This window comes from Lynx canadensis, chromosome C1 (genome assembly GCF_007474595.2).
Source record: "Lynx canadensis isolate LIC74 chromosome C1, mLynCan4.pri.v2, whole genome shotgun sequence".
Lineage (NCBI taxonomy): Eukaryota > Metazoa > Chordata > Mammalia > Carnivora > Felidae > Lynx > Lynx canadensis.
Window position 1 is genome coordinate 141,626,697 of NC_044310.1, and position 15,024 is coordinate 141,641,720.

At 38.6% G+C, this 15,024-nt stretch overlaps 1 protein-coding gene across 25 annotated transcripts in view; it reads right to left on the reverse strand.

Moving 5' to 3' along the window:
• The window catches only part of NEB (nebulin), a 219,632-nt gene that overhangs the window by 37,026 nt on the left and 167,582 nt on the right, over positions 1 to 15,024 (reverse strand). For 23 of the 25 annotated variants that reach the window (XM_030325669.1, XM_030325689.1, XM_030325687.1 and 20 more), the window contains 11 exons: positions 12,400 to 12,504; positions 11,665 to 11,769; positions 11,297 to 11,401; positions 8,845 to 8,949; positions 8,577 to 8,681; positions 7,854 to 7,958; positions 6,725 to 6,829; positions 5,311 to 5,415; positions 2,793 to 2,897; positions 2,304 to 2,411; positions 169 to 273 (listed from right to left, as the gene is read on the reverse strand). In XM_030325669.1, the coding sequence (XP_030181529.1) occupies positions 169 to 273; positions 2,304 to 2,411; positions 2,793 to 2,897; positions 5,311 to 5,415; positions 6,725 to 6,829; positions 7,854 to 7,958; positions 8,577 to 8,681; positions 8,845 to 8,949; positions 11,297 to 11,401; positions 11,665 to 11,769; positions 12,400 to 12,504 (1,158 nt within the window). Of the gene's footprint in view, positions 1 to 168; positions 274 to 2,303; positions 2,412 to 2,792; positions 2,898 to 4,582; positions 4,688 to 5,310; positions 5,416 to 6,724; positions 6,830 to 7,853; positions 7,959 to 8,576; positions 8,682 to 8,844; positions 8,950 to 11,296; positions 11,402 to 11,664; positions 11,770 to 12,399; positions 12,505 to 15,024 lie in introns of all 25 variants that reach the window. The other 2 variants (XM_030325694.1, XM_030325670.1) reach the window with 2 other exon arrangements.

Here is a 15,024-nt window from a genome sequence, read left to right on the forward strand (position 1 = left end):
CTGAAGTCGGACGCTTAACCGACTGCGCCACCCAGGCGCCCCTGGGGCCTAACTCTTGATCCAGACTCATTATAGCTCAGTCACCTGAAGAGATGTAAAAGGAGGTCATGTGTCCTGCAGAAGCTGGATAAATCCCTCATTAGACTTAGGGAAGTTTCTGGAACTTACATTGGTGTTGACCTTGTAGGCATCCTTGGCTGCTTTGATATGAACAGCATCTGGCACAATGGTGCAGTTGGACTTATTTCTTTGGTAAACTTCTTTGTATTTCAGCTGTGGGAGGAAACACAGTGACAAGGTTAATTTTTTTGGTGACCTAAGCATTTTTAAAAAATGACAAAAAATTAAAATCATGACTGTAATACATAATGCTTCTTAAGACAGAATAACCTGTTGTGAAGAAAGAATGTAGCCATGCACATTCCTGTCTCAGGTCTTAAAACTAGCTCCCCAGAATAGATGGAGTATGCTCACCAGGGTCACCGTAGGATTTATGTCCCCTAAACTTGGCTGAAAGGGCCATGTGTGTTTTCCTTTCCCCAAATCAGAAAATCCTGAGTTCAGCACATCTTGAAAACTGCTGATGGAAGAGAAAATCCCCCCACTAGCTTACCCAGATGTTGTTAGTCTTGCCTCCTTCTGTGCCCCCACACTTCTGGCTGTTACCTCATTGTGTTGTAATTATGTGCTTACCAGTCTATTCTTCCATTAAGTTGAACCCCTTGAGGACAAAGATTGTGCACCAGGTTTTGAAAAATGAAGGAACTGATGGGTGCTGTCCACTACCATAATTGCCAGAGCCACATCTAGCAAGTTGGGCGTGTGTGGGTTTGGATGGGAGAGAGAGAATGGGAAAGCTTAGCCTCTGTGGGCTCAACAGGTACTTGCCCATCCTGGGCCTGGTGTTTCTAGCTTCACCCACTTCTGCTCCTCTTAAATCCAGGCTCTGGGACACCCTTGGGGTCTTCCCACTACTTGTTGCAGAGGACTTTGGGTTTTAGTGTTCAGCCTGAAGTAAAACTGTTCTAAGGAAGCCCCTTATATCATATGATTCATGATATAAATCACGATCATCTGCCACTTTGCCATAGACCTAGTAAATCAGTATTTTTAGGGAAACATCCACATTTTTCATATCTCCGGTTATTGTTATAATCAGAAAGTTTGAGGGAATGGATACAGAAATGCTTCGTTTTTCTACAGTGAGAGGGAATGGACGGCTCCACACAGAGGATCTGATAAGTGTTTATGAACCAGTGATGTTCATGTTTGAAGTGCCAAAACTTATTTTCACATAAAAAACATTTTTAAAATGTTCTATACATTTCTGCCTTCATAAACAGTGCACTGGACGTAATTAACATTTTTCATGGCAACTCCGGGTCAGCAGTGTGAACACATTTATTTACCTACCAAAGAATGCCTGTGCACCAGCCATAGTCAAGGTTTTGGGGTAGGGATGAGCTATTCTACAGTTGCCTTTACTATTCTTTCTTGTGCCCATATAGCCATGGAGTTCTTTAAAAATTTTAATCTATTTTTTAAACTAAAATGGAGATAGCCTTCAACCACAGAATCTAGCTACATATCTGAAAATTTATTAATACAATTTCTCCTCAAATTCAGAGTGTTAGAATTTAATGGTTACCTTGTTCTTCTGTGTCAAGATAAAGCTTACAGAACATTAATAGCACACTGCGTTTATGGCATACTGCATTTTTCAAAATGGCTTCAACAATGCCACAACCCCTACCCGCACCCCCTCTGTGCTTCTCTGCAATGTGGTCGTGCCATTTGTTCATCCAAGGTGGCACTTATCTCTTCGTCCCTTGAATCTGGATATGCACCATGCCTAGCAAAATATGGTGAAAGTGACTCTGTCAATTCTAAGAGTAGCCCTTACCTGGTCTGGAAGTTTCTATCTCAGGCTCTTGGAACCCTTCTACTGTGCTTTGACATGTACAAACCATATGGAAAGGACACATACAAGGGTTCCTGTCTATGCAAGAGTCCAGCTCTTAGCCCATAGCCATCCTCAGCTGCCAGCTATGTGAGTGAGCCATCCTAGATGTCCTGGCCCACCTGGGCTTCAGCGGCCTGCCAACAGCACATGATGGAGAGGGTCCACTCATATGTGCCCAGTTAGTTCACAGAATCACGAGCAAAAAAAGACGATTCTTGTTTCAAGCCACTGAATTTTAGGATGATTGCTACACAGGAATAGGTAACTGGAAAAGGGTTTATTGTATCATGTTAGCAAGAGCCCAAGATAACAGGTGCTGCAAAGCCATTCTTGTACTTACATCACTGACTTCATCTTTGACCTTTCTGACATGCAGCAACATGGGTGTGTCGTGGATTGTGGTGTAGCCTCTGGGTTTGGCCTTGTTGTATTCCAATTTATAGAGTATCTGAAGGAGAAGTGAAAGCAGAAGGAGACAATATAGTACATCTTAATTTATAATACAATGTAATATAAAATATAGACACAATTTTTTTTTTGGATTTTTTTAGTGTACATAAGGGAAAGACAATTCTATAAACTCAACAGGTAATTTCATGCTTTCTGCTAAAGCTCCACTGCCTCTAAAACGGTGTGTCTGCCGATTTAGTTGAAATAATTCTTTATTACAAAAGAAGAGTTGTAAGCATACCAGGACATTTAACATCCCCGTCTCCCTCCCACTAAATGGCAGTAGAATCTTCCAGACGTTGTGACAATCAAAAACGTCTCTCCGTATTTGCAAATGCTCCCTGACTTTGAGAATCCATTCAGTGTTTCTTGCACTTACATCACTAATTTGTTTGTTGACTTTGGTAGTACGCAGGTGTTCTGGAGTATCCACAACTGAGGTAAATTTGTCCTTTGATTTTTCATAGTCTTTCTTGTACTTGATCTAAATTGTAGAAGAGAAGAACAAGTTAACTTGAAGTAGAATCAAGGGCTTTAAGGATCTAATTTTCTTCTTGAGAGAGTCCCACAGCAAATCGTAGGATTAATACATAAGTCACAGATGTGGGGAATGTGGGGCATGGTGTCATACTTTCTCTCTTAATCCTAAGAGAAATGTTTAATATAAGTCCATATTTGATAGTGACAGTGTAATGGAGTAGCAAATAATAAGTGACATTTTCTATATTTGCATACATGTGGAAACTCAGGCCCAGAGAGGTTAAAAGACTGAACTAAGGGACACATACAGAGTGAATCTCAGAGCCAGGACTGGACCCTTGTTCTCTGGACTCTGACAGGTAATGATTACTTACAATATGCTGCATCAAATATGTATAATGTCTTAAGGCATGTATCCATGTCAAAGATGAAACAGATATCAAATAAAAAAGGAGTATACATGGTATAAAGTAGTTATCATTTTTAAAAAGACACTCACTTTCGTAATTTCCAAGTCACGGGTTGTTTTCATGCACATAAGCTGTTTAAAGCAGTACAGATACAGAGAGCACAACAAAATTTCATGCACAACTATCTGCTGATCACATCAGGCAGGACACAGGAAAAAGTTCAGGCAAACAGGATTTTCTATGTAGACCTCATCCCCTTCATTTCACGTATTGATTTGGTGTCAAACGTAAGTGATAAAATGAGTTTCTAATACAAAAGACTGATTAAAAATTGTGTTTTTTGGGGGGAACAATGGCATTTTACTAACATTATATCTGGTAGTTAAGCAAAATTATCACTGTTTTTTGTTTTTTGTCTTTTGTTTCACTGCTTCAAATGTACCTCTCAGCATGTGATGGAAAAGTGGTGATGTGAGCTTCAACTGACCTTGTGGGAAGGCAATGTCACCAGAAACATCACTAACACGTGTGTGTGTGAGGACAGATATGTTGGAAATAACCTAGCAAATCAGCATCAAACGAGAGGCCATAAACGTGTGTAAGATTCAGAGAGCTGCCCTGCGGTCTTCATCCCTCCCAAATGGTACAGTTGTAGTGATCACTGAACAACAGGTATTAGATGATGAAAATATTATTCATATATTTTAGAAGCCATTGAATCTACTTAATTTCCTTAATCCATAAGGAACCCATTTCTTTTTTTTTTTAATTTTTTTTTTAAGTTTATTTATTTTTGAAACAGAGACAGAGCATGAACGGGGGAGGGTCAGAGAGAGAGGGAGACACAGAATCGGAAGCAGGCTCCAGGCTCTGAGCTGTTAGCACAGAGCCTGACGCGGGGCTCGAACTCACAGACCGCGAGATCGTGACCTGAGCTGAAGTTGGACGCTTAACCGACTGCGCCACCCAGGCGCCCCAGGAACCCATTTCTTGGGGAAAATATTTAAAAAATTGAAATTAAAGTTATACCAATTTAGAAATAAAGTTTAAAAAAGTCTCGTTAATCTTACTAGGAGTTACTAGATGATGTACAGATGATGGCTGCTGCATCATCACTCTTGGCCAAGCCAGAGTTCATTTATAAAGAGTGAATATTTATGCAGCTTAATCACACGAAACCAGTTTGGGCAGGGAGCCGGGGAAGGAAATCAAGGGAAGGGTAAAAGTGAATGCCTTCAAGGCCTCTCAATCTCTTCTTCACATCATTATCAAACATTACCTGGCTCCACATGAGTGTGTTGTAGAGGGCAGTCAACATATCTGGACGCAGAATTTCATTACATCCTTGTTTCAGAAGCATCTTGGCACTAGATTTATATTTTCTCTGTTCATGCAAAGAGCAGTGAAGCACAGAAGAGACTTATGAAGACAGAAAAGAACATGGCTCTATATCCCAATCACTTCTGAGTGAAGAGATGTAGGCACGCACACTTTATGTACTCAAATATACATGTGGGTGAAGACACTAAACCCATTATACTGCCAAGTAGAACGACCGCAATACTTGCAGTTGAGCATCCGCAGTCCTTGTGAATGGGAGGTAAGATAGCTCATCCCGCTAGCATTGCCTTACAGGAAAAGAAGACATTGTTGGAGTAGAAAACTCCACGACGATGTTCTGTCTTCTTTCCTTCCATGAATTTTTGTCTTTGTTTTTGCTTTTGCAACTCAATTTGCAGCTTACAATTAGACCCTCCAGAAAAATAAAGGTGAGGGGCCCCAGCTTTTCTTTTTATCTTCACCACAGCATATGTGAGGACACAGAGCATGGACTGGCACACTCAAATAGCTCATGGGCTCTTTGGGTGGCTAGACAGATATTTGAAACAGAACATCCCAATATCATAGGCAGAACCTATGACATCCTTGCAGCAGACGGAACGACATCTCATGAGAAATCTGGAGCACAGTCCTGCCTGGGCTGTCCAGCCAGCCCCATCACAGTACCTGACTTATCTGGTCGCCTGCGATCTTAGCCAGCAGATGTCTAGGCTCATCGACTACCAGGTGGTATTTATCTTTCCGCTGCTCATAGTCAGCTCTGTATTTTTTCTGCTCAAACATCATATCAAATTATAGCAAGAGTACAACTTCAAGGCTACACAGAAATGTCCCAAGATAAACACTCCAGAGAACCAGAAATAGGTCATTTCTAGAGGTGGGCTCCTAAGGCATCCAGGGTAGTAACAACATGGAGGCAAAGAGAGTCAAGTGAAGATCACCTAGAGAAGGGTGGGGCTTGGGATAGATATGACTGATGACACCAAAATTGGACTACCTTGTGCGTAAACATCTTCCATCTTTAAATATGATGCCATTAGCAATGTTAGGTTTTGTGGCATCTTAAGTGAGGCACTGATGAACTACAGGTTTACTATCTAAGGCTGTGAGAATCAAAAAAGCATATTCATGGGCAAATTCTACCAGTCTTCTAATGGTAGTGAATTTGATTATAAAAGAGACCCTAGAAATCTTTTGCAAATTATGAAAACAGAAAGAAAATATATCAGTACTGTCTTCCTAGGAAGCTATTGCAGTAATTCTTCAGTCATCTTGCCTGGAAATCTACTGAAAATAAACGATATCAAATTTAAAAATAACAGAAACAACACAAGATTCATATATTGAAATAAATATACTATTGGCTACATTTTCATTGTTGGATACATTTTACTAATTTTCTAAAATTGTTTTTTAATTTACATAAATCCATGGAAAATCCAAAGATAGGAAATTAAATATAAAGCCATCCAAACATAAGTTAATTCATAGCTTGCTCATTTTTGGCCATTTTAAGCTAAATTTAAATTATTGCTACAACAGTTCCAGAAAAGATTTGGGTGCAAATGGATACTTCTCTGCACCAATATGAGTAACAAATGGCACTACATCTGAATGCATGAATCACAACTATCCCTTTAGGGGTAGTTATTTCAACCACTGCCATTTCTGTGCCTTGGTAAGGGACTCCAAATGAACCTTGAGCTTCTGGGTCTCCCAATGCTCCACAATATCATTTTTAAAGGAGTTCAGCTGTTAGTCAACAAAATCCTTGACCTCCTCCCTCTTGTCACCTAAAGGGCTGTGCTGCCCTATGCTAGTGCGAACAGAGGCAATGATGGCTGTGGGACCCTTACACCACTCTGGACAGTCCCTTCACTTGTTTTATTTACTGGACAGTTTATTCCCTCTGCTTTTAGCAGAGCCCATCAGGTGGTGACATTATAAGAGCCCAAATCTTTATCTTGAATCGATATTTAAATGGACTTTCCTGTCATTTTATGTATTGGGCTTCAATCAAATAACTCTATAGACTTCTTAAGGGAACTGAATAGGTTGAACTGGATAATGTCATACATACCTCATTCATCAATTGAGTTGCATACTTGAAATGCTTATTGATTGGACAATCTGCCTCATACTTGAAATCTGACTTTGTCCTTTCAAACACCTCTTTATACTTATACTAGAGAAAACAGAACATGGTTACTTGATAGCAGGCTGTGATTACCTTAAGAACAAGACATGTCATTTATTTTATCATACAACTGAGACAATTTATTCAGTGGAGGCTAACAAGCAGTTACTGAACACTTACTTTGTCTCCTAAGGCAATGAAAAGTATACCCACATGGAAACCCTAAACACTAGCCCCACAAGACATACTTTATTGAATGGATGTCAAATCCATCTTCCATTCTAGGCAAAAATACAAATTAGTTTCTTCTTTGTTTCTATATATTATATTGATTATTATTTTATTTTGTTTTACTCCAGGTGAACTTGAGGGCATTTTTAATCCATTAATTTGAAATGATTTTCCAGTAATTAATCAGATAGTCATAATACTTTAAAGCAGAGGTGAGCTAACATCTAAATCACCATCTGCTTTGAAATGACCCCATGAACTAAAAATATTTTTTTAAAATAATTTTAGGGAATTATAACAAAGACTATGTGACAGAACGTGGTCCATAACATCTAAAATATTTACTATCTGGCACTTTTCAGAAAAATTTGTTGACTCCTATTTTAGAGTTTAGAGGAAGCTAGTCCAACTGCTTTATTTTGTAAATAGGAAAATGAGGACAGAAAAACCAAGTTATTTGCTTCAAGTCACACATCAGATTTGTGGATTAAAATAACCCCACTTTATATTTGCTAACATATCAACTATCAACTCTAACAAGGTAAGTCACTCAGAGACACAGTAATAGGGAGGGAATTCTGAAAGGGCCATGAGGAGTTATACTGAGATGACTTTTTATCAAATTCAAATAAATGATACAAATAAATGGCGACTACAGTCAGTGAAGTCAGTACGAAGAAACTTCCTAAGCAGAGTGAACAATTCACTATGCACTCTAGCTATAGGGTCTACAAACAGAACAGGGATGGACATATGAAAAGTTGTTTCTTCGGTACTAATTCTCTCTGTGGGCACTGGAATATGTTACATGCAGGTGGCTCTTATACTTGAGTAGACATACCTTGCTATAGAGAGTCTTGTTCTTTTCAGCCAGAGTGAAGTCAGGGGTATCATAGGCATAGCAACCAATGCCCTTAAGCCAGGTCAGATCTTCTTTATATTTTACCTGGGAGAAGAACATCATCAAAGAATTTTACGAACCTGTCTCCAAACAGCAGTAGGTTATGGTCAATACAGGTAGGCCAAATAGCAGCTCTGACTGCTGACGTATATTCAAGTATTAAGGCAATTATTTAACAGAAGTTTCTACTAATACTGATTTCTGCTCATTTTATGGTGTACTGTTCTACATGGAGATTTTATTTTTTAATACTAATTAAAGCAGTTCAAATTAAATGGGCATATTTTCCTAGAAAGTATATTACCTCAGCAGCTGTATTTTCAGAGAGAGAGCTGAAATTTCTTTCCAGATGAGCATTGTTATGTGTCTTCATTGATTCATGAAGTTGTTCATCAAAAGATCAAAAATACGCTATTTCTTAAATGAAGCATATCACTTCCAGTCATGTAATATGATTATTATGCAGGTAGGTTTATAAATTTGAATATAGATTTCTCTCTCCTAAGTTAAAGTTCAGTTATTTAGCAAGGAGTTTTAGGATTTAAACATCCATATAGAAGATCTAAAATCTAGCCAAGTGTTCAATTTTTATTCAGTGTTTAATTTTATAAGTCACATGGGAATATGAATTTATATGTAAAAACAGAAGATTTTAAAACTCACATCACTGACTGCATCAGTAACTGCCCGATGGTGGAAATGCTCTGGGCGATCAGGAATGGACCTCCAGATCCCCAACTGACTCATGTAGTTCTCCTTGTATTTCACCTATGGTAAAAGCACAAAGACAGCTATAAAGTCTTACCCAACTTTAATGTAAAAAAGTCTACTTTTCTCTAGAGAGTTTTAAGAAAGGAAGAATACTTAAAAAAAAAAAAAAAAAGATGGTAGATTACTAAGCCCAACACAAGTAGAAATAGTAGGGACATACTTTACTAATGTCATCTGTGACTTTGCGATGATAAACAATGTCCAGAGCATCCTTCACAGTGTGGTATTTTCCTTTGGTCTTTTGAAAGGTTTCTTTGTAGCGTAGCTGGAAAGAGAAAAAGCACACAGATTGTAAAACAAAACAAAACAAAACAAAACAAAAAACAAAAAAACTACCAAATTAAATAATTGAGTTCTTTTCAGCTTGAACTCTCTTGAGTCTTCTCTCTTGAATAAATTTAGGAGAGATTAAAAAGCTCATTTTCACATCCTGGAAGAGAAAAAGGACACTGGGAAAAAAAATTGGTGAAACCTGAATAGAGTATAGAATTTAGTTAATGATAACATATCAATATGAACTCATTGGTTGTGACAAATGTACAATGGTAATGTAAAGCATTAATTAACAAGGGAGAAAAATGGATGTAGGGTATATGGGAACTCTCTGTACTATCACTGCAACTTTTCTGTAAATCTAAAACTACTTAAGTTTATTTAAATCTGAAACAAACAAAAAGCTAATTTGGAGGAGGAAAAAAGAAAACAGCCTTGTTGAGCCCAAGACTTACTAATGTACGTGGAAAGAGGAGAAAGATTTAGTTTCTCTTAGTATTAAAATGCCTTCTCCATGAGGCAGTCTTAAAATTTTATTTTATAATCTTGATCTTTGTGGTATAATCTTGATCTTTGTGCTATATTATAATCTTGATCTGTCAACATCTCTTGACTTAAACCTAAGAATATCACACAAGATTCATCCCATTTACACAAGATGGGTACTTCTCTGAGTAGTCTGTTTTCAATCTCAAGTAAGTGTTTTCTTTTGCGGTAGCTGAGCAAATACGTAATTGAAGATGACTTTTCTCCTGACGTTGTAACTTTAGTTTTCAGATCTCATAAAATTGCTTAGCTCTACTTGTGCGGACAGCCACCTATACATAAGCCAAACTCAATGCCAGATACAACCCTGGTTACACTGGACTGTTTTAAAGGTTAGAGTTATCAGCATTGGTATGAGAAAGTTCTAGGGGTGGGCTGTCCATTTGGGGCATAATGTGCCCCGGGGGCCAATTTCACTGTATGACCACTCCCAGAGAGTGGTGATGTAGAGTGGGCTTGTTCAAATTCATATTCAACAGCTAACATTGAAGTGATAAAGATGAGGATGTCACAAGACGACTAAAAATACCCTAGGGGATAGATTTTGAGGGTAGTATATGACTTTCTTAGCTTATATTTTAAGCAAAATGTTCTGCCCCTGGACCCCTAGAGTGTAAAACCAGTGCCTTGGTATGTTGGTACGCTGCAGGGCTGAGCAACACCTAGGCCACTTCTATGGGCATTTTACCTTTAGTGAAGAGCATGCTAATTACTTTGGATGTTTTAGGAGGTGCTGGCATTAGATGCTCAGCCCATTTATCAGGCCATTGGATCTTGTGCAACTGTACACCAGGGGTGGGACCTGAGGTATCCCAAAGGGTCAGGAGCCAAGGGGCTAGTCCAGTTAGCAAACTCCTTTCAGCTCTAAATGAACTGAGATATTGTTTCAATTTGCTGTATCCTTTCACATTTCTGTTTAGAGATCACTGTAATGACTTTAAGATGCCTTGAAATCCTAGAGCAATATTCTTAAATTGAGGGCTTATAGGGTTGCTTGAGATTTTGCCTGAGTTTATGTCCCAATATGCCCAATCCTCCAGGATTCTGGTTCTGGTAATGGGTGCAATGAATTTGCAGATGGGCTCTGAGATACAAAACTGATAAGAACAGGTTACCTATGTTGAGCTGATTAATTTCCTATCTTTATTAACAGGTAATCCCATTACCATTAAAAGCTAGTCACGTCCTTGATCATGTGGCATGGGAAATGAAAATCTGTCCTAATTCTAATGAATGTGTCATTCTCATGACTTAGGTGGTCAAGAGAAGAAAGGGAACAAACGTTTTCTGAGTGTCAACTAAGAGCCCAGCACTGCACCAGGAATATTAGGTACATTACCTCGTTTTGTCTAATTATCCTCATTTCACATATAAGAAAACAGAGTCTCAGAGAAACTAAGTAAATAACATAGAGTCATACAGCGGGCAAGCGACAGCAACAGGATTTGAAACCATGTTTGGCTGATTCCAAGACCATGATGCTATGGATAAGTAACAATTAGTTGTCAAGTATCCCTGAAAATGCTACCAGAGAATTATTAGAAAAGGTCATAGTTTTGTCCAGAAGGGCAAGAAGAACAACGGGCTTTTAGCATCTCTCAGCATTATTCTTAAGTACTGTGCCTGACTGATACTAGTTATGCCCTTTTGTGGTTTCAGTGTTGTTGTTCTCATGACCCATGTTGTGGGCCAGGTCTTTGAAGTATGGATGACTGTAATATCGTCTGTTTCTTAGGTACGATGACCTGGGCTGTCCCTGTCATAACAGAAGAAAAGAAGAAAGGGATGCATACATCACTGGCATTCCAATAGGCCTTCTTGGCTCTGATGAGGATTGGCGTATCTGGAACGGGGGTGTACTTATCCTTCATCTTTTCATACTGAATCTTGTACTTGTTCTAAGACATAAAGATGGAAAAAAAGAGACAAATGTAAGTTCAAGTGTTTTTATCCTTCCCAGTTCATAACCACATCACAGATCCAGCCTAGACACATGCTGTTTCGGGCTCAATAAGAGAATAGCTTACCTTCCGTGTTTTAATGTTGCTGAGCACAATTATAGAAGTGTGCTCTCTGATCAGAGGCAGCAAGTGAAGGTTTTAAGGGAATACTTTTTTTTTTCTTTAACCCAGTGCGCTTTGGTGCCAAATTCCCAACTTACCTCACTGACCATGTCCTTTACATCTTTAGCGTGCTTCAAGGCTTTGGTCTGGTTTCCAGCATGGTGATGGGGTCTTTCTTTGGTGGCAAGTTCAACATACAGATACTAATCAGAGAATAGGGATCAGATGTGATAGAGATAAAACATTCATTATTTAGTATCCAGTTATTTTCACTCATTTCTACCCACTAAATGGGAGGGCCATGTCTACCTATTGTTGTCCTGGTTTTTTATTTATCATATATATTTCTGTTCTTTTATTTCTGTGTTTCACATTTGGAAATACGTGCACAACATGCTAGTTACCTAATACCCTTACTGTTGGGTGTGGCCCAATCTAAATCCCTGTGATAAAGAATGCCAAGGGGAGAATGAGAAGGTTCTGGCAAAGCCCTCAACACATTCTTTCCCCATTTTCATCTGAATGCATAAACTGTGGTTTCATTTGTCATGAACATCAGATAGGTCCTACTGAATGAATCAAGCAGTTTAGTCCATAGATCACTCATCCAATAACAAAAGTTGCATAGAACTTAGAAAAGTAGACATGGGATTACTTGTTTATGTAAAACACAACCACAGTTATGATGGCCCAAAAGAAAACTACTTCTTGAAGTTAAGGGCCATTAGGCTTTATCAAGGACAACCAAGTGTGAGGGGCTGCACTGACCTGGAGTGGTCAGCCACACATAACCACCCCCCGTGCTGCCAGCGCTGTAGGTTTATGAATCTTACCTGACTCTGAAGCTTCTGTCCTCGCTTGGCTCTTAAAAGATCAGGCGTATCAGGAACTGAGGTGAAGACAGACTTCTGCTTTTTGCCTGCAGCTCTGTACACCAGCTGGACATAAAGGTCATTACCGTTATTTCTGCTTCATTGACACATTATGTTCTCTGCTGAGAGATGCCTTTACTACCTACTTCATAAAGAAATCAGGGCCTGCCCCACTGCAACAATCTCAGTTTCTGCCCAATAAACCAATAATTTATTTACCTCCCTAGCCCTTTTCTTTTTCCCTCGTATCAAAATAAGACATTCTATAACCTGCTCGAGATTCAAGCCTCCTACTGTGTTCTTGGTCCTATGCTCGCCTGTTCCGTTCTAGAAGCCTGTGCTAGCAATTAATTATACCCTTCCCCTCTACACCTTCAACCTTCCTGTTTCTCCAGCCCTCCCCCTTCATCTGCTAACAAATTCCAGTCCCTTCCCTTTCACTAAGCCTTTTCCAATCTCTACTGATGACCTTGTTTCTGCCTTTCACAGCCAAGAAATACTACGTATTTCTTCTTTTTCTCTCTTTTGATTTATTTCTCAAGGCAACAGTTTGGCTTGCACCCAAACACGCCAATGAAGTCATTCTTATTAGGTCTACCAAAAACTTTACGACTGCCAAATACAGAAACAGTTCTCTGTAGCAACTAAAACTGCTCAGCAGTTTCATTCCCGAAAGTGTTCTTTTCTGCCTCCAGCATTCTAAGTGGCCTCCTATCTTTCAAGGCACTCCTTGGCTTCCTTCTATGGTTCTGCCCTAGCTGCCACTAGCTGGAGTCAGGGTTGGCCTCTTTCACCCTATGTATTTTCCATGCATAACCTCATTTGTATCTATGACCTCAATCATCAATTTGAGATTGAGGATTTCTAAATCTATATATCCATTATATTTCCTGAGCCAGACCCAAATTTTCAACAATGTCCTGAACTTACCATGTTCAATGTGGCATTCTTTATATTACCATCTCCAGCCCCAACCTGCTTCTTCACCTGTTTTCTCTACTTTGCTAAATGGCTCCTTGATCTATCATGTAGGACAGAAACTTGAGGAGTCATCTTAAACTTCTCCCTCATTCCCACAATAAATGGTCATGAATCCTGGGCTCCTAACTTTGTGATATCCTTTAAGTCTGATCCACTTTCTCCCTTCTCACAGCCAGTCCCCTAGTTCAGCCTCCTTTATCATTTCTTCTCTACACATCCTCAAGAGCCTCCTAAAACACCTTCCTAAGTCTCCCACTGGACCACTCCATATGGCTTATTCATCTTTCACAAATCTGAGAAGATTTTATTAATGCTCATAAATAATTCTTCAATGATTTTTTCATCAAGTCCAATATTAAGATAGAGCCCTGGAGTCTTTATAAGCTGGCTTCTATCCTATGTTTCCAGTCTCTTTTCCTAACATTCTTCTACACTTCCTTTGTGCTATTTGAAACTATTTCCAACTTCAAGAACTGATGATGGCCATTTTCATATACTGCCTTTTCTGCTTAGAATGTTCCCCCACTCTTATCTGCCTGGAAAGCTCCTAGAGTCCATACTGTCTTGATTATCCCTACAGGATATCATTTTCATATTGATGTTTGTTTCTTTTCACACATTATGAGCTCATGGAATGCAGGGGCTCAGCTCTATCTTTTTTTTTTTTTAATCACCATGTGTTTGGATAAAAGATCTGAAAGATAGTAGTCCTCTGATAAATGTTGAAGGAATTTAATATAATAAGGCAAACTGGGAAATAAATCTGGGACAAAAATTCAACTCTCCCATGCCATTTCTATAATTTTCTTTGTCCTTTCTTTCCCCTATACTTAGGTATGCATTGTTCATGCTTCTTGGGACAATATCCCTGCTTCCTAGTATTACAATGTATAAAAAGTCAAAAGTCTATACAACTCAAAGACAATTCAAAAGTCAAGAACTTGAACTTCCTTTGCCATCAAACTTTTTACTCAGACAATATTTATGAAATTTTCCTGATCCTAAAATATCCCAAAGTCCTTATTAAAACAGATTTATAGGTTCTACTGAAGATTTTCCAAATACAGAATAGTGGCTTGGATCAGTATTTTTTTTTAATTCAGTTTATTTAAACTATATATATATATATATATATATATATATATATATATATATACACACACACACTATTTAAACTATATATATATATACACACACACACACATATATACATATATATATACACATATATATACATATATACACACATATATATATATATACATATATACATATAATTTTTTTTTTAGATTCCACATATAAGAAAGGTCATATTGTATTTGTCTTTTTCTGAATTATTTCACTTGGCATAATGCCCTTGAGGTCCATTCAAGTTGTTGCAAATGACAAGATTTCATTCATTCCAATATTTGTGGCTACCAATTTCAGGACACCTCTTGGTCACTTGGCCCTGAAGGTCAGGGGAACTTGTGTTTCTGGTCCCATGGGACTGTTATAAGCAGGGTCACCCAGAAAGGAGCTCATAGCCTTTTTTGGGAGCCTAATCTTTGCAGCCAGGAGACACCTCTATACCATCTAGGTCTAGTGGCTGGTAGGGCCTACTCT